Genomic DNA, 21,007 nt, shown 5'->3' with positions numbered 1-21,007 from the left:
CCCCAGGAACCAGGAGAGAAATGGCTTGGAGGCTGCGGGGAGGTGCTGTGTGTGTGTGGACAGTGACGCTCGGTCAGCACCAGGGGACTGCGCGCTTGCGTGTGTGTGTGCGCGCACTGGGGGCCAGGTGCCTACACTACTAAGCATGTGGCATTGCTGAGCCACAGGACCTGCCTGGGGCCAAGGAGACCAGGACCCAGGGCCCATGGGCCTTGCAGGGGGCCGGGGCGGAGGCCACCCTCCTCTCTGCTTCGCCTCGCGGAGGAGACTGGGGCAGCAGGTCTGGCCGCGCTGGAGGGCGCCACTGGCCTGACCCACCTCATGTGTAGGCCATCTTGCTGCACACCCAGGGCCGGGTCATCAGACACTCCGTCGACACCAGCCTTGTGGGCTCCACGAAGACACACTCCCCCAGGCCCGCGACGGGGAATCTGTGGCCGGGAGAGAAGAGACCTGGCACGCAGCCCATCCCCCACCGGGCCCTGTGGTGTCTGCCCCTCTCTCTACAGTCACCTCCCAGAGCATTCAGCCCAAGACCTTTCTAGCAGGGACTGCATTGTCTCCCTACTCTGTGCACCACGGCCCCAGCCACCCTGCCGATGCCCCAGTTTCCTGGGCACACTGCCCTTCTGCATCTGCTCCCACATCCTCCCAGGGTCAGCTCGCTGGTCCCTGAGCAGCAGTCACTGAGGATCCCCCTCTGCCCACCCTGCCTCCCCCAGCAGCCTGCCTGCTCCGGGGGGCACCACATCACAGCCTCCCAGGGGCCTGTGTCTGTCTGTCCCCAGCAGCCCCAGACGGTCAGCTCCTGGACAGCGGGCTCCCCTATGGCACAGCGTAGCACAGGAAGAGCTCAGTAGAGAGGAGCAGAATTAAATCACCCGGCAGGTTAGGGGTGGACCCAAATAACCCCAATGCTTAACACCCGGCGTTGTGTTGCCCGGGAAACCACTGACATCATTCGTGGACCTGGGGGTGGGAAGCTCTCCCTGCCTGAAATCATCCCTTTCACGTCCCAAGGTTTCTTCTTCACCTCATTTGTTTACCCTGATCTGAGCCCCCGGCCAAGGCCGGAGCTGGGCCCTCACAAGAGAGGACGTCAGAATGACCCCAAGAGGGAGTGGGGGGCGAGCAGGACCTCTCAGTGTCAGGGAAACGTGACCGGAGGCCCTTGGTTGCCAGGTGCTTGGCACTGTGCAGACCTCAGCCTCCAGGGCTCTCCCTGGTTCTGGGAGTAGGAAGCTTCTGGAAGGGGAAAAAAGGAGGCAGCAAGAGCAAGACCTCAGCAGCGCTAAGAACAGATCTGGGCAGGAAAGAGAAAGAGAAAACAAGGAAGAGGCAACGAGGACACAGAGAGGTGGAAATATGAAGAGTGCAGGAGAAGGGGAAGCGCTTGTCAGGGGGGCCACTCGCCCTAAGTTGGCCGGGAAAGCGGCTGATCACCAGCTTCTGGCCATGGTGGAGGGCGCGGATCGTGGGGACCTGGGGGAGGACACTCACGTGTCATCATCAGGTCAGCAGCTACGCCCCCACCTGGCTCCTCGGGGCCTATTCCTCCAGCTGCAGGGTCTGGACTGGAAGCCGAGGCTCTTATTCCCCTAATCCCTGCATTTCCCTAACCTAGACTGTCCGCCCACACTAACAGCAGCCCCACTGCCACAGCCATACACCCCCCCACACCCATGACAGCTGCCACCATCGCCCACACCACAAACCAGCCTTGGCCTCACACACCTGCCACCCCCCTCGCACGCTCACTTCCACACCACGTGGGCCACAAATAACACCACCACTGCACACAGCCCTAGCTCCTTCAGAGCTGTTTTCTCTAAGAGAACGCTCGTGGGGCCCGGGACTCAGATCCCCTTTCTTCCCCAGTAACAGCGTTTAGGTGGCACATGGCTGCCCAGAATAGAGGCCCCGCCTCCCACCCTCCCTGGAGGCCAGGTGTAGTCATGTGGCTAAGTTCTCGCCAACATAGAGGGATGTGCAAGGCACAGACTCTAGTTAGCACAAAACCAAGTGGTTCTCCCTTGGGAGGTGTCCGGGGGGCTGGGCCCTGCCCGGTCTAAGCTCGGTGGCCAGAAGATGAAGCCGCAGCTCACGTGTCCGGCTCAAACGGATCCCCATTGACCCAGTGGAATTCATCCCCCACTCTGCGCAGGCCAATCCAGGGTTCCCTCCGCGTGAACTTGAACATAAATTCCTGCACCAAGGAAAGAGGGAAAGCTCAGAGTCAGGTGCAGTCTCCTGGATGCTCACACTTCCCGAGACTAACCTCAGCTTGAAAACTGACTGCCAACATGTACAGATGCCAAGAGGAAGGTACCTCAGTGTACCCCAAAAGTGAGGCACTGGGGTTACAGAGAGCCCTGTGCTCACACTCACCACCAGCAGTTACCTGCAGCGGCCTCCAAGGGACCTGGCTCTGGGAGCCTGCGCCCCGGGCCAGGAAGCCTGGAACAGGGTTTGTCCCTCTGGCTCAGGGCCCAGGGTGACAGCATTCCTAATTTGCAGGAAGCTGAGACCGCCCACTTGCTGGGTTACCTGGGACAAATCTCCACACTCAGCTTGGCTGTCCTTCTACCTGCGTACTTCTGGGGCTTCCTCTGCAGCAGGGGGCCATTATACTGGTATCGGAGACAAACAGAAGTGAGTTTTAGATTACGTGCTATCTTGGAGTGCCACACCACTGTTACCCTCCAAATCCTGAAGGGCCAATAGACTCACTGATTGTGTTTCTTTCACATTTCTATGGGTAAAACTCTGGGGTGTTCCACGAGAGCTCGTGTCCTGCTATGGCCCCGTAGGAGAGGCCAGTGTGTTTTTCTATTTCACAGGTGCATTTGCAAAGCGCAATCCTTACATGTTCCAATACTGAGTTGAGCTCAGCAAACCGGCCTGGAATGACCTCGTTGGCCTTGACAAGAGCAGGTGAAACGAAGGCCACCCTGAACCTGCTCAGACCCTGAGGGGCCCATGTGCACACGGCAGGCTGTGCGGTGGCTGGGTGTGCTCTGGAGACACGTCACAGGGGCGACACCTCCCGAAGGTTCCCCTGTCCCCTGGCACTCACCAGCTCCTTCTGGCTCTGAACCACAGCCAGCGCGGCCTCGTGGGTGTGGCAGTACTGTCTGCCCGTGTTCCAGTCTCTCGGTTCCTCAGAGAAGAAGTAGCATTTTCCTCCATAGAGCAGCCAGTCCTCTGGGCAGGGCGCTTCACACTTGATACAGCCCTTGGAAGCTGCAGGGAAGAGAGAGGGGGCTCAGCATCCAACAGCGCTCCTGCCCCCCCACCTTGGCCCTGCCTGGCCCCGCCTGGCCCCCGAAGAACCCACCTCTGCTCCCTGCAGGTCCCTCCACCTGCCTCAATTTTGGTGCCCTTCACTGACCTGACTCATGAGGACGCCTTCTCAGGTGGCACCTCTCACAGGGCCTGGCAGGAAGAAGGGTGGTGGCTAAGGCATAAGGAAGAGGAATTTGGGGAACTGGCCAGGACACCACCACGAGGGGCTGAGACAGCAGGTTAGCCCCTTGGTAACACCTCCTCTCTCTCTCTCTCTCTCTCTCTCTCTCTCTCTCTCTCTCTGAACTCTTCAGAGCATGGAACCCCAGAAACTCCGACCTGGGCGGGCCCTAGAGGCCACTGGTCCTCCCCCTCCAGCCAGGGTGGGAACCACTTAGAGGCTCCGTGGGCCGGCTCTCACTGGCCTCGCCCTCATTAGCTAACAAGGCAGTTCTGAGTTCCAATCTGCCTTCCTGTGACAGTGTGACCCAGGGCAAACCCACTCTGCCATCTAGTGCCTGCTTTTAGAAGGACACCAGCCTCACCTCCTCCAGACTTAATCAGACACCGTCTCCTCTGCAATTCCTAGCAGGGTTTGCGCTCCAGACCCTTCTCCATCCTGCCTGGCTCGCTGCAGGCTGCCCCCATTGCCACTAAAACGCTGCCACCAGAACAGACAGGGAACAACAGAAGTGGCCCCACCACCAGCAAGGGATCACGTACCACTACTTTCCCGCCTGCAGACCGCTTCCGAGAGGAGAATCTGGGGGTTTGTGCACACGTGCACTTTTCTGGGAAGGAAGCCCAGAGCTTCCAACAGCTTCTCAAAGGGCCTCCTTGCCCAAACGAAATAAACCATACTCTTCGATTGTTTTCATGTGATCTGTTTCCAAGTCGGGTCTCCCCAGTGGCCCGAACATGGCGTAAATCGCTTTTTTATAACCAAATGAAGGATCTTATATTTCTTTCTTCCACATTTATCTCTCTCACGTTGGCTCATTTGTGTTTTTAAAGATACATTTTAATCTTGATTTCTTTTTTCACCTGTCATATTAAACATCCCTCTTTGGATCGTATATCTTACACATTCTATGAGCATCGTTTGTGTTTGTTTTCATACCAGTGATTGATTAAATGTAGACCAGGACAGAGCCGAGAAGAGGCCCACGGCACTCCAGCCCCTCGGGACCTCCGGCCACACTGACACCGGCTAATCAAAGGACACTCTGTGTATCCGCCGGTCCTTTTTAATAGGAAATTGAAAATCACTACCCATAGTTAAATAGTTAAGAGAGGTACTTCTGGAAAACTTATGGTTAGAAAACTTGAAACCACGCAAGACGCCTGATGCATGTCAGGGACAAGTCTCTGTGGAGATAGATGGTTTGAGAAAATGACCGTCAAAAGGCCTTTCCAGCTCGTAGAAGCTGTTTTTATAAAATTTACTCATTTTCACTCATTTCTTTTCTCAAGCACCCATTCTCTTAAATTATTTTATAATTATATTTTGACAAACATTCATCATCGCTGAGGAAATTATTCGGCATTCCCGTCAGAGGCACACACAGCCTGGCTTCCGGCTCACACACTGTGTGCTCGGGCTGAGTAGATCATGGCGAAATGCAGAGAGATCATTTTACATCAGGAGAAGAGTTCCCTTCACCTTGGCCCCAAGTGTCCAAGCCATAAAACCCAAGGCTTTAGGTGGAAAATCCCCCTTCTGTTCCAGCCTTGCCTGGGTACCAGCATCCCCTGCTGTATATCCTCTGGTCTCCTGGACCAGAGAAGTCCTGGGCACAGATGTGGAACTCACGTGTGGGCTGGCCAGGTCCCAGCTCAAGGCGTGTCACTGTGGTTCCCACATCAGGCTCCTCCTCCGGTTCCGACTGTAGATTCTGCGTCCTTCTCTCCCAGGCCCATAGATGCCAAGTCACCCAGCCCCCAGACATGAGTCTGGGCTGAAGGGGAACCAGCACATCGGGAGGGGACCACAGATGTGAAACAGGAAATCGTATTCTTGAGACCGACGCCATAATTTGCAGCATCTGTCTGTGGTTCAAACATGAAGAACATAAGCATCGTGACAGCAGAGCACTGAAGCAAATATGAGGTCCTTCTAAGCGTGGGATTAGTGTGCCCATTAGATATAGGATTTTAAAGTGCCATTATATTTCTTATTTAATTAATGTCAGTGATTCTTCCCAAGGAGATAGTCCCCAGTGGAACAGATGTCTCAAAAAAGAGCATTTTTCACTCACGCTGGATTCCGCCACTTCTCCTCAAGTCCCTCTAGTGAATGGTGCCAGCAGGGCACCTGCCGCGCCGAGCAGCCGTCATCTTGCCGCAGAGAAAGGTCAGCCACGGGCTTGAGGCAATCTGCTTGATGCTCTCTCACCCCAAACACGGGACGTGAGTCCTGGGGAATTCGAAGGGGCTCTGGCAGGTGTCCTCTCTGTCTGTGAATTGACGAGAAACAGCAGAATTAATTCCTCCCGTGGTGACGAGCCTGCCCCTGAGGTGTGGCAACCAGAGACCAGGGGTCTCATTAAGCAAAGTAATAAAGGATCCTTGAAGGGCTATTTGGGACCATGAGTCATACAAGGCATCAGAAAGCCGTCAGGATTTTCCCTAAGACACAGAAGTACAGAAATACAAAGATACACAAAACCAGGATACTAATGAAGATTTCTATCACAGGGATAAAATATACCTAAAGTTACACACTCTTTACAGCAAGGTTAAGGACGACCTGTAATACTCGTGTCAAAGTCAGACGAAAGCTTTCTTCCCATTCTGAGCTGTTCGTTTGTTCATTTATTTTTGATTCGGCCTTCTGCGGGAAGGGGCGTGGTCCCTTGTGACAGGCTGCCTCTGGGGTCCAGGCAGTGAGAGTGACATCACAGGACCACTCCCTGGAGAGCTACATCCCCCGTTCATCAACACACAGACCGAGAAGACCCCTCTGTCTGCCCTGCCCCTGCCATGAGTGTCAGCCTCCTGTGCTGTGTGGCTTCTTATCTCCTGCAGGCAGGTGAGTCCTGGGCAGTGGCCCTTCCAGGGGTGAAAATTGGAAGGTCCCAGCCTAAGCCTTTCCCTGGTGGCTGCTACATCAGCTTCTTGTCTCCTTCTCCATAGGTCTGGTGGATGCTGGTGTCACTCAGAACCCAAAATTCCAGATCCTGAAAACAGGACAGAAAGTGACACTGACCTGTGACCAGAATATGAGCCACAACTACATGTGCTGGTATCGACAAGACCCGGGCCACGGGCTGAGGCTGATCCATTACTCAATCGCTGCTGGGACCACCAACGAAGGAGATGTCCCCGAGGGCTACAATGTCTCCAGATCAAACACAGAGAACTTCCCCCTCACGCTGAAGTCAGCTACCCCCTCCCAGACATCTGTGTACTTCTGTGCCAGCAGTTACGCCACAGCGCTGCACGGCCGCCTCCTCTCTGCACAAAAAGGCAGGGGGAGGCCCAGCGTCCTGGACCCAGTGAAGCCTGTGCAGCCTCAACTCCTGCTCTGGGAGTCTCAGAGCCCTGAACGGCCTGTCATGCAGAGTGAAACTCGGTGAGTGCTGGGATCCGTCTCCAGGGCAGTGTCTGCCAGGCCTGCACTGGGCCCAGGGCCTCGGGCAGACACGTCTCCACTGACGCTGCCTGTCTGTCTTCTACAGCTGCCCACTAGCCGGGAAGGCGCTTCCCCAGCTCCGACTTTTCTAGTCATTAGTCTGAGTCTGACTGATACAGGAGAGTTAGCATGTCCTTAGGTGGACAGGGAGGTCCCTAGTAGAATAAACAAAGACAGTCATATCCTAATACTCCAGGTTTTGAAATCACTCCTTCGCTCCAGGACAAAATGTAACAAGGCCTTGAGGTTAATCATAAAAGTCCCTTTGGCCTGGCAAACGGAGCTGATCTGATAGATAAGAGTGGGTTATTTTGCTAATTCCTTCAGGATGGGCAAGCAGAACAAACCTGGTAGACAAATTTCATTAGAAGGCACCAGTTCCCTTTTAAATAGTTCCCTTCAAACAGCTCCCCTTCCCCAAACAGGCAAAGGAAGGTATAAAAGAGCTTTTGCCTCACTCAGGGGGCAGCCCCATTCGGGACCCCCTCCCGCTCGGGAGCTCTGACCCTTTGCTTTCAATAAACTATCCTGTTTTTAAAACTCTTTGCCTCTCCTGGGTCCGTGTTTCCATTCTTTGGTCTCACGAGACACGATCCCGGCCCACACCCAGAAACTGCCGGCAGATCCAACATCATCTACATCATTTGCGGACTCACAGGAAGAGTATTCCTCCATCATGACACCTCCAGGATGGAAAGTCATTGGTAACTCAGATTCTTCTAGACCCCCTTGTCTCTCCCTGGGTACCTCCTTTCTGTCTCTCTCTAAGGTCCTCTATCAGCCCTCGCTCTCATTGGTCTCTGCTCCTGTCCGTCTTCCCTGCCCAGCCAGGGCCGACGGCCCACAGGCCCCGCTGGGTCTTCTCTGCCCACCTCCCTGGCCCCAGCTTGCACAGCTCACCCTGCCCTCTCCTACTCCAGTCACGCACGCTTCTGGTCCCTCATCTGTGCCATGTCCCTTCCCATCGCAGAGGCATCAAAGGCTAGCTCTTCTCCATACGACATAAATATGGATGTATAAAAAATATTGCTTCAGCTAAAAAAATGACAATATTAAAATGAGAGATTGACAAATGTACCATTGTGGTGGAAGATTTTAACAAGAGTGCCTTCGTAAGCAATAGATCAATAGACAACACATTAGTAAAGATACATAACATTTGAATAATACCTTTAATGAGACAAATGTAAGGAAAAAATATTAAATCCTGTACACCCAAGTTAGAAAAAATATCCTCAATTAGACATTGAACATTTGTGCAAAATGCGTATTGATTTGCATAGGAAGGAGGTCTCAGTTTTAAAGTACTGGTATCATAAAGAAAACCTTTTCTGACTAATACATTAAAGATTAAATGAAACAACAAAAGATAACTTTTTAAAAAACTTTATAGACGTAGAAACATAATTCCAAATAAATCCTGAATTTCACCAGAAATCTGAATAGAAATTTTAAAATGCTTAAAAATAAAAGATAGTGAGAACATACGTATCAATAAATAGGTGTTCGGTTAAAGCTGTACTTTGATGGAAATTCATAGATGTAAAGGACTAGTGAGTTCAGAAAAATAACAATCTAAGCATCAAGCTTAGGATGTAGAAAAAAGTACAGAATAATCTCCCCTCCCCAAATCTGAAATAAATAAAAACAGGGACATAAAGAACAAAAATAGATGAAACATAAAGCAAACTATATTAATGAGATTCAACAATGACAATTATTGTTTCGGAAACTAGTACAATACACCCACTATAAGCAGGACTGGTGAAGAAAAGTAGGTGATAAATAAATAACATCAGGAATTAAAAAGAAGGGCTAACTGAAAATAGAACAGAACTCACACTGTAAGAGAATACTATGAAAATTGTCATTAAATGAGAAAGAAATGAGACTATGTGAACTAGGAACATAACCGAATCAATAGTTGATGTCTGCCTACTTCCCAGAACTATGGGCGCAGACAGTCCCACAGCCGCAGGTGCCGTGATTCCATGGGAAATGGAATTCCTGGTGAAAATGCGCAGCACACCGAGGAGTGATTCGTGAAGGAGAAGATGGACTTGGAAATGCAGTGAGAGACCTCTGCCTCAGGACAGCACTGGAGCCGGAAGTGGCAGCCAGGCATTGATTTTGTTGAAAGAGGAGTTTATGAATCTTTACATTCAGTCATCAAAGTGTGCTATGATATATATTCTGCGTCCCTGAGGTTGAGGGGATTGATAGAGGAAGTGATGTCACTGTGGGAACTGCTTTGTGGTGGGGGGGAGGGACAAGGGACGTCCCTCGTCCTCAGCTCATGCTCAGAAGGCCCCTAACCTGGTGCACCTCCCATTCCGGCCCTGACCCTGCCATGGGCACCTGGCTCCTCTGCTGGGTGACCCTCTGTCTCCTGGGGACAGGTGAGTCCTCAGAAGACCAAGCAGTTTCAGTGTGTGTGTGTGAGAGAGAGAGAGAGAGAGAGAGAAAGAGAGAGAGAGAGAGAGAGAGGAGAGAGAGAGAGAAACAGAGACAGAGAGAGAAATGATGATGACTACAATTGTTTTCCTCATTCCATTCCCAGCTTCTGTCTTCACAGGTGATGCAGGTGGTAAAGTCTCCCAGTCCCCCAGGCACAGGGTCACAGAGAAGGGCCAGAATGTAACTCTCAGGTGTGATCCAATTTCTGGTCATGTTGGCCTTTACTGGTACCGACAGACCCTGGGGCAGGGCCCGGAGTTTTTGATGGACTTCCGAGGCAAGGAAACCGGGGACACATCAAGGATGCCTAAAGATCGGTTCGTTGTTAAGAGGCCACAGGGCTTGCACTCCACTCTAGAGATCCAGCATGCAGAGCAGAGGGACTCGGCCGTGTATCTCTGTGCCAGCAGCTTAGCCACAGCGTGGCACTGTCACCTCCTTCCTGCTCACAAACCTCATCCTTCTCTCACCTTGCAGCTCCTAAAGACCCTAAATGGGTCATTCATTGCTCTACATTCCCCAACGAAAAGAAGTAGATTTGGACATCCGCTGTCCTTTGGGTAGAAAGAGGCCATCAATTAACTGCTGAAATGCTGTGGCTGTAAAACTCGGTGGATGGAAATAACTATGGCTCGTTGGGTTCTAGGAGTCCCAGAGCCAGCTCAGAGCTCCAAGACAAGGACTGAGCGAGCGTCCTGGACACAGACAGCCTCCTGCAGGACCCCAGGGCTGCTGCCCCCTCACACAGCTTTGGTTCCGTGTTGTGGACGGTGCCGCCTCCTCTGTATTTGTTGTCGGCGTCTGGAGAGTTTGTGACTGCCTCCTCCGGGTCTTCTTTCTTTAAAGCCTCTTCTGTCCCTGTCCCACCGAAAGCTCTCTGCAGTATATTATCAAGCCTGGCTTCCTGTGTGAAGTAATATCCTCACTGCTTTTAAGCCTATTAACTGATAAGCATAATGGTGATAACAAGACTTCCTTCCCTCTGCCTAGTTGAAGCAACCCGTTTGCTTTGCTTTGTTTTCATTTTCCCACTGCTCCCGTCCTGAGGGTTAGACTGAAGCATAGTTTCACAAGTTCTCCAGTTTCATCTCGAGCCCATGAATAAATCCGATTTCTAGAGACTGAGTGTTTTATTTGGTGCCCTCGCCTTTTGGTTTAAATTAATTTCCCTTAATTCTTTAACTCAAGAGGATGGGGTATTTTCTTGATAATAACGTGACTATGCCTTTTTATTTGTTCACTGTGTTAAATGTTGTTCTATCGTATTTGTTTATATTATGCAATTATATTATAATTGTTTATGTAAATATGGACAATCATATTAGAAATAACATCTTGTACCTGTCTGTGGGTGCAGCCACAGTTCATATCTGTTAAATCTAAAGCCTTGGTCACAGGGGACAGGTTTGGGGAATCATGGTTTCTGGGAGTCCTAAGAAATCGACCGCTGCTCCAAGATGGGGGTGGATGTCACAGACTCAGCCATGATACAGGTGCCCTGAGCCTTGCACAGCGGGAAGGGGAGTGACAGTCCCTCCAAATTCACTTATCAGAAAGTGTGGCAGCTCAGGACACCAGATTCTTTCACCAGAGAATAAGTGCCCCTGGCAGAGAGTTTTCCTGGTCTTATTTTAAGTGTGACATCCACAAAGCAGTCCTGCTCTGTTCCTCTGTGTCTTCTGGGAGTGCAGAAGGCCAGGGCACACACGGGCATTCCCTGTCCTTGGAATGCCGTTCCAGACACTTCCTTTCTGTGTTTGCCACCTCCCTCCACAGGACCCTGGCAGAGTCAGCTTCCTTATAATACTATTTTGCACCAGTGTTTTCTTACCTCAACTTCTCTGCTTTTTCCAGAATCATCTCTTATCTCGCTACTGCTCAAATCAGCAGATGTACACTGTACAAGTTAATTCATTTTGTGTAGACTGCCTTCTTTCCATCCATCCTTGTTTTCCCCAGATATAAAAGATATTATTAATATTTCCCCCAGGATTGCTTATTGCTGTATAAGATATCCTATGTTTTCCTTATGTTCCAATTCTATTTTTCATTCATACCCATTTGACCCCATCTTGGGGGTAATCTCATTTCCCGCCCAGTCCTTTGCTTATCTATATTTTGTCTTTTTTTTGGGGGGGGGCAGGAGGCATTTTTGCTTTTTTTAAGTAATGGAGATAAAAGAAAGCCATTATACTAAAGTTGTGTGTTTTTCTTCCTATTTTAGGCTAAATAGTATTTACTTCCATCCCCCACCCCCTTGTCTCTCTCCTCCTCTCAGAAGATAGTTTTAAGGAAGCAGATCTCAGACTCTTGCTGCCAGATAATGTGACAGTAATTAAGTAGGATGAGGGTGGGTATTAAGCATGGTAGCTCAAAGGAGTGGAGTCAAGGTTAGAATTAGTGTTGGGATGAGGGTTGAAGGAAATTGAGCATACAGCTTGCAGGATACTGCTTCTGGAATATTCTCCCTGCTGACCATGCAGACACTTCCCAGCATCCCTTGAACCACTGCAGAAGAAATGATGCTGAAACTTCAGTTATTGACCACTAGATGGCACTGTGATGCCACTGAGACGGAAGGGGTTCAGGGGAGCGTCTGGGAGAGCAGACTGGGAGGGAAAGGGTAAAAAACTTAGGCATGGATCCAATATTAAGCAGCTGTTGAAGAAAATTTCAGTTATTGCTAGGCTACCTCCAGCTACGGAAGAGGTGGAAGGTTTCTCTGAACTTGAATGAGGTCCACAGTTGAAGGATTTGGGCAAAGCAGCCTTGATGTCAGAGGCAGGTGCAGACAGAGGCAACTGTCCCAGAGGAAGGTGGGGAGCCAAGAGCGTGGGGTGCATCCTACGCTCAGTGCATCGCAGCCACACCCCATCTCCCCTGCCGACCATGCTTAGCTCCGTCTACGAGAGGTGTGATTCAGCCTGAGCGAAGCCAGGAGGGACCCTGGGCCAGGGAGCGTCTGCAGGGGTGGGGGCAGTGACATCCCAGACAGACCTGTCTGTCCATTGGAGGAGGGCCTCTGAGCTCCCTCTCTCGGTCTGTGGATCAGAGCATTTAGCCGGCAAAGCCTCGTCTCGCCCTGACCCAGGCATGAGCCCCAGCCTCTTGCGCGTGACTCTTTGTCTCCTTGTGGCAGGTGAGTTCTAGATTCAGTCAGGAACCTCCGCCATGGGTCTGCAAAGTCCCAGCTCCAAGCCTTTTCCTTTCCTTTGCAGACCGAGGTTACTCCTTAAGCCTTGTCTTTACCTTATGTCTGCTTCTGCAACAGGCCCCGTGAATGCTGCAATCACCCAGACGCCAAGGTACCATATTATACAAACAGGAAAGATGATGATCCTGGAATGTTCTCAGCATATGAACCATTTTGCAATGTTCTGGTATCGGCAAGACCCTGGACAGGGGCCAAGGCTGATTTATTATTCGAGAACTGTCAGCAGCATCAGCAAAGGAGACGTCACAGAAGGTTATAGCGTCTCCCGAGACAACAATGAGCATTTCCCCTTGACCCTGGAGTCAGCCAGCACCAACCAGACCTCTGTGTACCTCTGTGCCAGCAGTGAATACACAGCACTGCACAGTCAGCTGCTCTCTGCACAAAAAGGACAGCCACACGCGTGAGGGATGCCTCCTTCTTGAGGCCGTCTCACCAGGAGGAAAAACTGCCTCTATTGAAGCTTCAGCAGACTTCCCAGCAATGGTCTCTCAGTCCCAGGGGCCTTGGTCAGCATGGACCTCCGTGTAAACTGAGGTCCATCATCACGGTGTGTGTGTGTGTCTAAGTGCAAACAGCACGTAATGTTATTCCCTCGACTCAGAATATTCTGGTAATTGAGTAATGCAGAAGAACAGTAGCGCCCAAGATGAAATTTATATTTCATTTGCTTTTCAGTGGAGAAAAACAAAGCTGAAAGCAGCTTTAAACTCCCTGAGTGATCTGGGGTTCTCCGAGTCTAAAACTATTACATAAAGCAGCCTTGGGCTTCAAAGCCATTGAATATCAAGCCAGAATTCTCTGGAGGGAAAAAAAATATTCTCAGTAACAAGTTATAAAACATACAAGTAAACAAGCCACTGAGGGGACTTGTTAGTTGGTACATCAAACAGCAGCTTTAGACCCAAAGATGATCGACTAATAGAATTTTCAAAAACAAGACGGCAAACTAAGTCCCTTCCTGGGTCATCGAGCGGTGTTTTGAGTCTTCTGAGGTTATGGAGAAAATTAGGAAATAACCTAATTCTTACTATTCTTTTGGGTTGGATTAAAATCTGTGAGCATCTCATTTTTTTTTTCCTTGTAAAACACAGTGATACCTCGGTTTTTTAACATAATCCGTTCCGGAAGACTGTTCGAGTTCTGAAACGTTCAAAAACCGAGGCGCGATTTCCCCATAGAAAGTAACGCAAAATGGATTAATCCGTTCCAGACCTGTAAAATCAACCCCTAAAACAAGAATTTAGCGTGAGTTTTACTATCTAATGATACCATAGATCTATAAAATTTACGGCGTTCGTAAACCGAAATGTTCGTCAACAGAGACGTTCGAAAACCGAGGTACTACTGTGTTACAAAATGATATTGGGCAATAATTTTATGCTCCCCTAGCCCGTATTCCTCCTTGGCTCCGTACAGGTGAAAGTCTGCACCCAAAAGCAAGGTTTCTTAGCTTGGGATCCATTAGTTCTGAGGCCAGGAGGTGTATAGTTGGGCTTCCCAGGAAGTACATGCCCCATGAGCCCCTGCTGTGCCCCTGTGCGCCCCTTTGGGCCTGCAAGGCAGGTGCTGGCTCACCCAGGACCTGCTCCCAGAGAGGGGGGCACGCTGCTTACTTGGCGAAATCTCCATTCACCAACTGGCCAATCTGTTGAAAGTCTACATGAAAGATGAAGTGGTGAAAATGATGAATGACCCATTTGCCAAAATAATGGCGTTTACAGCGGTGCAGAATTCATGGAATCATTTAAACAGCCTTTGAGAACTTTTCTTTTTCTGTTTTTTTTTTTTGTTTTTTTTTTAAGATTTTGCTTGGCTATGCTTTCTCGCAGCCGGTCCTCAGCTGTTTCTTGGCAAACTTGTCAGTTTAGCTGATTCTAATGCCAAATTTGAATGTTGTATATTTCAGTCACTGAGAACTTTTCACATTCTCAATATTTTGTATGTGTGAATGTTCCTGTCTTCTCTTATTTGCGTGGGATTCATTCCTAAATTGGACTATAATAAAAGCATAAAATTGTAAATGACTCCCATTTTTTATGCAATTCATTTAGACACGTTTTAGTAATACTTCTGGTATAATTAATAGTAACATGCTCAAATTAATACAGGTATAGCTTGGTAAATTTTGACAAATGCATACGCCAGTGCAACCATGACCGACATCAAGATAAAGAACGTTTCCATCGCCCAAGGAAATTTCCTCGTGCTCTTTTCCAATCAGTTTATTCCCCAGGGCTAACTGCTTTTCTGATTTTTATCACCATCATTTTGTCTATTCTTGAACTTCATATAAATGGGACCAGATAGTAAATACTCTTACTCAATTGACTTCTTTTTCTCAAAAATTAATACGTTTGAAATGTACATGTGTTGCGTATCTCAGTAGCTTATAATTCACATTACAGAGTAGTATTCCATTCTATATCACAATTTGTTTATTCATGCTCCTGTGGGTGGATAACTGGGGTGCTCCAGTCTTCAACTATTATGACTAGACTGAGCCCCTAATGCATGCTAGATTTTGCATAGATTGTGTTTTAAAGCTTTGCAACAATCACACAGGTCAAATACTCTGCTACCCACTTTGTAGAGGAAACATGAAGTCATTTTCCCCAGGTCTCGTGGTTTAGAAGCCGCAGAATTGGGAAACGAATTTGTCCGTGTTATAAAGTCTGTCCGTCTTCCATGTGCCCAGCTGCTCCATCGTTAACCTCATCTGGGCCATTCAGAACGGAGGCCCAGCCGCGTCTCCACACGTGCTACAGGCAGCCCTGGAAAGCTCATACATCGCTGTGGTCAGGCTGCCGCCTCTTCCATGGCAACTTTGAGAAACACATACGTTCGCACCGATTCACTCTCATTTGTGTGCAGTCCTCGTGCCTTTTCCGAGTCTGTAGCTTATGCTTTCATTTTTTTTATGGTGTGTTTCGATGTGCAAGCGTTTAATTCAGCAGTAGTTTTTCTCTGTCTCTTGATGAAATAAATTCTCCCTCACAGAAATGCCTGAAAATATTTTCCTTATTTTCTCCTAGTAAAATTTAAGATTTACTTTTCACGGGTAAGAATAAGTGCCTGAAAGACATTTTCACATAAGGAATGAAGCAGGGATCTAGGAATATGAGAGAGAGACACACAGGTTCTGTGCAGAAGAAATAGCCTGTAAAGAAGACCCCGAGGCAGAAAGAAGAACATGGCACATACGAGGAAGTACAGAACGAAGATGAGTGAGGCTGGGGCAGAGAGAGCAGAGGGACACTTGTGCAAGGTGGCGGTGGGGAGATGGGTGAAGGGCAAACATGACAGGACCTTGCAGAGCTATTGCCCCATAGAAGAAAGGCAGCAGGGCAGAGACCATCTGAGTGAAGGTTTATGTCTGTACGTTGAAGGGTGATAGAGGATAGAGGGAAGGGCAGAGGTAGATGAAAGAGTCACTGGCTGGCAGGGACAGTGACATCACTGATGAACATCACTGACAGCCAAGTCTTATTTCCTCATCACACACACTGGAGAATCACCCCCTGCATCCCCCCCACATTCTGCCCTGACTCCGCCATGGCCTCCTGGCTCCTGTGCTATGTGGCCCTTTGTCTCCTGGGTCAGGTCACTTCTCTAAAGCCCTTTCCTGGGCTCAGTAAGCCCTAATGTAAGCCGTTATTTTGTGTCTGCAGTATTGGGGTCCTTGGCACTATGTCCAGTTTCAGCTTCCCTCTGTCACAGACTCCACGGATAATGCTGATACACCACTACACGCACAAAGGACAAATCTCGGGGGGGTGTGTGACTTTCTGTCATCGCCGAAAACACCATCCTCGTGTCTGACAGTCTCTCCCTGACCTCTGTGTCCTCTTGTTCCAGCAGTCACCCCACAGCCACCTCCCTCGGCACAGACAGGCCAACAGAAGATATGGGGGCTTGTCTTTATGAGGCCCTGACACAATCGGGAAGACCCTGTCCCATGGGAGACTCCCCTGGGTTCCCCCGCATGGCGACCCTCCAAGCTCTGCGGGAGCTCTGCCTGGTGCTGAGGGAGTCCTCGCAAGTCGGTCTCAGCCAGTCGAGCAACACGAGGCCTCTGGACCCCTCAGCTCTACTGTCTGCATCAGCACAGCCCCTTTTCATGTTCTCCTTGCTCCACAGCTCAGCTTAACCACCACCTCCCTGGAGCATGCCTTCCCCATGTTACTAGGTCCAATCCCCTTATTATAAGGACTCATTGCTATTTAGTAGCATTTAGCACAGTTGTCTTACGGGAACTTGGGTGACTATTCTGTGGAAACCCCCATCGCTTTCTAGACTGGAAACCTCAGCATTGTGGGGCCTGTGGACGTCCTTATCCCGTGTCCTTGCCAGTCCCCACCGCAGCTCCGGCACCAGTGGACAGTCTTTAAGGAATGACTGAATCATCAAGACCACCCAGGTTCCCCCTCAGGCCATCCCACATGCTGCCCACATCAACTGGGAACTCCCACCCTTGGTGTCCTGGGATCAGGTGAATGCTGAGAGGGCCCTCTCATGGACTGTGTAACTGCCTCCCAAGCCTTTTGGCCGGGCTATGGCTTTCGATCTTCCCAGTAGTTTCCTCAACTTGTCTCTCCTTCAGTCTCTTCGCCTCCCAGTCTCCTAGATTCTGGAGGCACTGAACACGGGGCTCTGAATAGCCAACAGATGATCAGAAACAGAACGTCAAGGATTGGGATTCAAAGGTGATGGAGAATGAAACTACATGTTTTCTCTATTACGTTGGTGGGTTGTCGCAGGGGTCGGGGGGTTCCCAGGGCACAAATATCTCTTGGCTGAGTTAGAGGCCTCGAGGCCTGATGCCCTGGACTGTATCCTGGATGCCCACGTGCCAGAGCACAGAGCTGAGTGTCACCTCCACCTGGACCCACACCCTGGCTGTGGTTCAGGACGCTATGCTCGGTGCTTTTCTGGCCCTCCCTCCTTTGCCAGATAAGAAAGGCTGTTCGTGACAGCAGAACATTTACAGACGGAGACCATGCATCAGTCTTGAAGAATTGTGAGCCTGTCTGGGCACAAGTAATCAAACCATCCAGGAATAGACCAAAGCCCCAGTTTTGCCTGAAGGATTCAGATCAATGCTTTAAAGACGAATGTAGTTTCGTCTCCTTAGGCGGCGAAGACCAAAAATAGACTCCTGATTTCAAAGAGTCCAACCCTAAAAGGACTGGACTTAGAACGCCTTCCCTGCCACAGCATTTCTTCCCACTCATTTGTGAAAACCGCATTTGAGAAAACTGTGACCTGCTGTTCATATACCCAGGAAGGCCATCACAATCAACGTTGTGACAAGACTGCCACTTGAATTTGAAACAAAAGATGTGTGAAAATATACCTTCTTTCTATTGAGTTGGGAAATGCAGGCACTAGAGAGGGTGCTCATTTACATTTGCTTATTTTAAAAACGACTTAGAAACACAGGAGCATCGTGATAAGGACTTGAGGACAAAAATCGGTATGGAGATTAATGAATTAATAGAGGGAATTGTTTTTTGTGTTTTGCTTTACTTGCCAACTTAGATCAGTATCCTCCAGAGGCACCCCTTTCAACCCTGCAGCTTCGAATTCAAACCGCTTTCAGGACAAAGAAGTTGCAGTTCTCCCATCCTCCATGCCCACATCGTCCACTCCTGCCCAATCCATGGATAGGACCCGGCGAATGCTGGAACGAGATCAAAGGTAGGAGAGCTCAGAAGGAAGATGACAAAGTCAGCACTTTATACCTCAGCTTTGTTGAAGTGCTGTTGAAGCCAGGTGGAGATGTCCAGGTGACAATGTGAGAAGGAGAGAAATGAGGAGGCTGGCCAGATAGGGGGTGTGGGGTCTGGGCAACAGAACACTGGAGCTCTGAGAGGTGACAGCCAAAGAATCTGACAGAAGCAGTGTATATTTGAGTCTGCTTTGGAGTTACTATTTTTCATTAATTCTATGCTTCACAATGTTTCACCTTTTAACATTTCTGATTATGAGTGACAATATTTTTTTTTCCTTAATATATACTTAACAAAATGGTGCATCTCAGAGTTGTTGGCATCTTACGTGCAATTAATTAATTAATGTCAGGTAATCTGGAGGCTCAGTGATGTCACTGTGGGAACTGCCTTGTGGGGACAAGGGACGTCCCTCGTCCTCTGCTCATGCTCAGAAGGCCCCTAACCTGGTGAACCTCCCATTCCTGCCCTGACCCTGCCATGGGCACCTGGCTCCTCTGCTGGGTGACCCTCTGTCTCCTGGGGACGGGTGAGTCCTCAGAAGACCAAGCAGTTTCAGTGTGTGTGTGTGTGTGTGTGTGTGTGTGTGTGTGTGAGTGATGACTACAGTTGTTTTCCCCCTTACTGTTTCCAATTTCTGTCTTCACAGGTGATGCAGGTGATAGCGTCTCCCAGTCCCCCAGGCACAAGGTCACAGAGAAGGGCCAGAATGTAAGTCTCAGGTGTGATCCAATTTCTAGTCATTCTGTGCTTTTCTGGTACCGACAGACCCTGGGGCAGGGCCCGGAGTTTTTGATGTACTTCCAAGGCAAGGACGCCGTGGACACATCAGGGATGCCTAAAGATCGGTTCGTTGTTAAGAGGCCACAGGGCTCGCACTCCACTCTAGAGATCCAGCGTGCAGAGCAGAGGGACTCGGCCGTGTATCTCTGTGCCAGCAGCTTAGCCACAGCATGGCACTGTCACCTCCTTCCTGCTCATAAACCCTGCTGTGCTCACCTCTCCTCCTAGTTCTCAGAATCCCCAAAGGAGTTGCCTTGTTCTTCCTGCATCAAGGGGAGTAAGAGCACTTGTGACTTCCACTGCTCTTCTGAGTGGAGCTCAGGAAAGAGCCTTTGAAATACCAGAACAGGTAAGGTTGGGTAGGAATAATTTTGGCTTGTGGACTCCTGGGATTCCTTTACACAACTCAAGATTCTACCATCGAGCTTGAATATCAGAGCTGAGTCTCAGACGTAGTGAAATATTCTCTCAGAAAACTAGAACGTTTCAGCACATTTATAAGAAACTCCTAGAACTGAGGGTCACCAGATCAAACCATACTGTACCCAGGTGTGGGCCAGCAATACAGAACACTGTTAGGCCATCTGCAGCCACCAGCCTTAAAATTAAACAGAAGCCTTAGTAAGGACTGTCACTGACATCAATTACTCAGAAGCAACTGTCACCCACAATAACGCACGTTAACGTATGTCCATATATTGCTTTGTTATTTCTCTTGACAATCCTGCAGTCATTCTGTGTTTAATTTCCTCATTCTCTAGTCTACTTTTAAGAGAGATTTAAATTCATCTCAATTTCATAAAATCTAACCCCACTTGAGAAGGTGTTAAAGGGCAGTGATGCAAAGAATAAAGACCTGAATAAAATTATCCTTGGGAATATGTTGCGAGACCCCCAGTGGGAGCTTGAGTCCATGGGTAGTACCCAACCCTATATAAACTGTTTTTTCCTTTCACTTAAAGGAAGCACTTTACAGCTTCTCCGTGGCATATCCAAATTGCCAGCATCCCTACTCTTGTGCGTTGGGGCCATTATTAAGTAAAATAAGAGTTACTTATGGCAACACAAGCGCTGCCATTCCATGACAGTTGATCTGATAACTGAGACGGCTACTAAGTGACCAACAGGCTGGTTGTGTACACAGCATGGAGACACTGGACACAGGGATGGTTCACGTCCAGGTGGGACGAAGCAGGAGGGTGCAAAATGTCACCATGCCGCTTTCTACTCAGAATGGTGTGCAACTGAAAACTAACTGTTTAATAATTTTCCTTTTCAGACTATGGTTGACTTCAGGTAACACACCTCAGAAAGCAAAACCGCAGATAAAGGGAGACTACTGTGTGTAAAAGTAAAATGTAAGCTAGGGAGCAGATAAATGGATAAATATCTTACCATTATAAGACTTTCCTAATCTATGTGAAGCAATATAATATCACTCGGAGGTAGACTCTGTTAAAGCAGAGATATAAAATACAAACCCTAAAGCCACCACTAAAAGAGCAAATTCGGTGTTATAACTAATAAGCCAACAAAAGAGAGAAAATGGAATGATTCTGAAAATATTCAATTATATACAAGAAGATATAGAAAGAATGAAAAGGGGACAAAGAAGAGATGGAACTAATAGAACAAATAGCAATATGATAGATGCTAACTAACCAGATCAATAATTATCTCAAATCTAAGTAGTCTAAATGCCCCAATTAAAAAGCATAGATTGTGATAGTAAATAAATTGAAAAACCAAAACCAAAAAAAACCCTGTATGCTACCTACCAGAAATGCACTATAAAGACTCAGAACGTAAAAAGTAAAATGATAGAAAAGATGTACCATGCTAACACTAATCAAAAGAAAATTGGGTGTTAATATCAGACAAAGGAAATTTCAGAGCAGAGAA

General features: G+C 48.9%; 1 protein-coding gene and 2 gene segments (V, D, J or C); 2 read left to right on the top strand and 1 right to left on the bottom strand.

The window, feature by feature from the left end:
• LOC117018115 (C-type lectin domain family 2 member L-like) lies at positions 1-5,338 on the bottom strand. Its single transcript, XM_033098905.1, has 4 exons — positions 5,099-5,338; positions 3,077-3,243; positions 2,106-2,206; positions 1-431 (listed from the first exon to the last, which is right to left on the bottom strand). The coding sequence occupies exons 1-4, from the start codon at positions 5,328-5,330 to the stop codon at positions 320-322; spliced, it is 612 nt and encodes a 203-aa protein (XP_032954796.1). The 5' UTR covers positions 5,331-5,338; the 3' UTR covers positions 1-319.
• An 866-nt stretch (positions 5,339-6,204) lies between these two features.
• On the top strand, positions 6,205-6,863 carry LOC117017990 (T cell receptor beta variable 6-9-like). The segment is given in 2 exon segments: positions 6,205-6,316; positions 6,421-6,863. Coding segments are annotated over 2 exon segments (492 nt in total).
• A 9,712-nt stretch (positions 6,864-16,575) lies between these two features.
• LOC117017989 (T cell receptor beta variable 7-8-like) lies at positions 16,576-19,333 on the top strand. The segment is given in 3 exon segments: positions 16,576-16,632; positions 18,757-18,851; positions 18,972-19,333. Coding segments are annotated over 3 exon segments (514 nt in total).
• The last annotated feature ends 1,674 nt before the right edge of the window (positions 19,334-21,007 follow it).

Source organism: Rhinolophus ferrumequinum, chromosome 26 (assembly GCF_004115265.2).
Source record: "Rhinolophus ferrumequinum isolate MPI-CBG mRhiFer1 chromosome 26, mRhiFer1_v1.p, whole genome shotgun sequence".
In the NCBI taxonomy this organism is placed as follows: domain Eukaryota; kingdom Metazoa; phylum Chordata; class Mammalia; order Chiroptera; family Rhinolophidae; genus Rhinolophus; species Rhinolophus ferrumequinum.
Note: the sequence above shows the minus strand (reverse complement) of the source record. Positions and strands in the feature narration are given on the sequence as shown.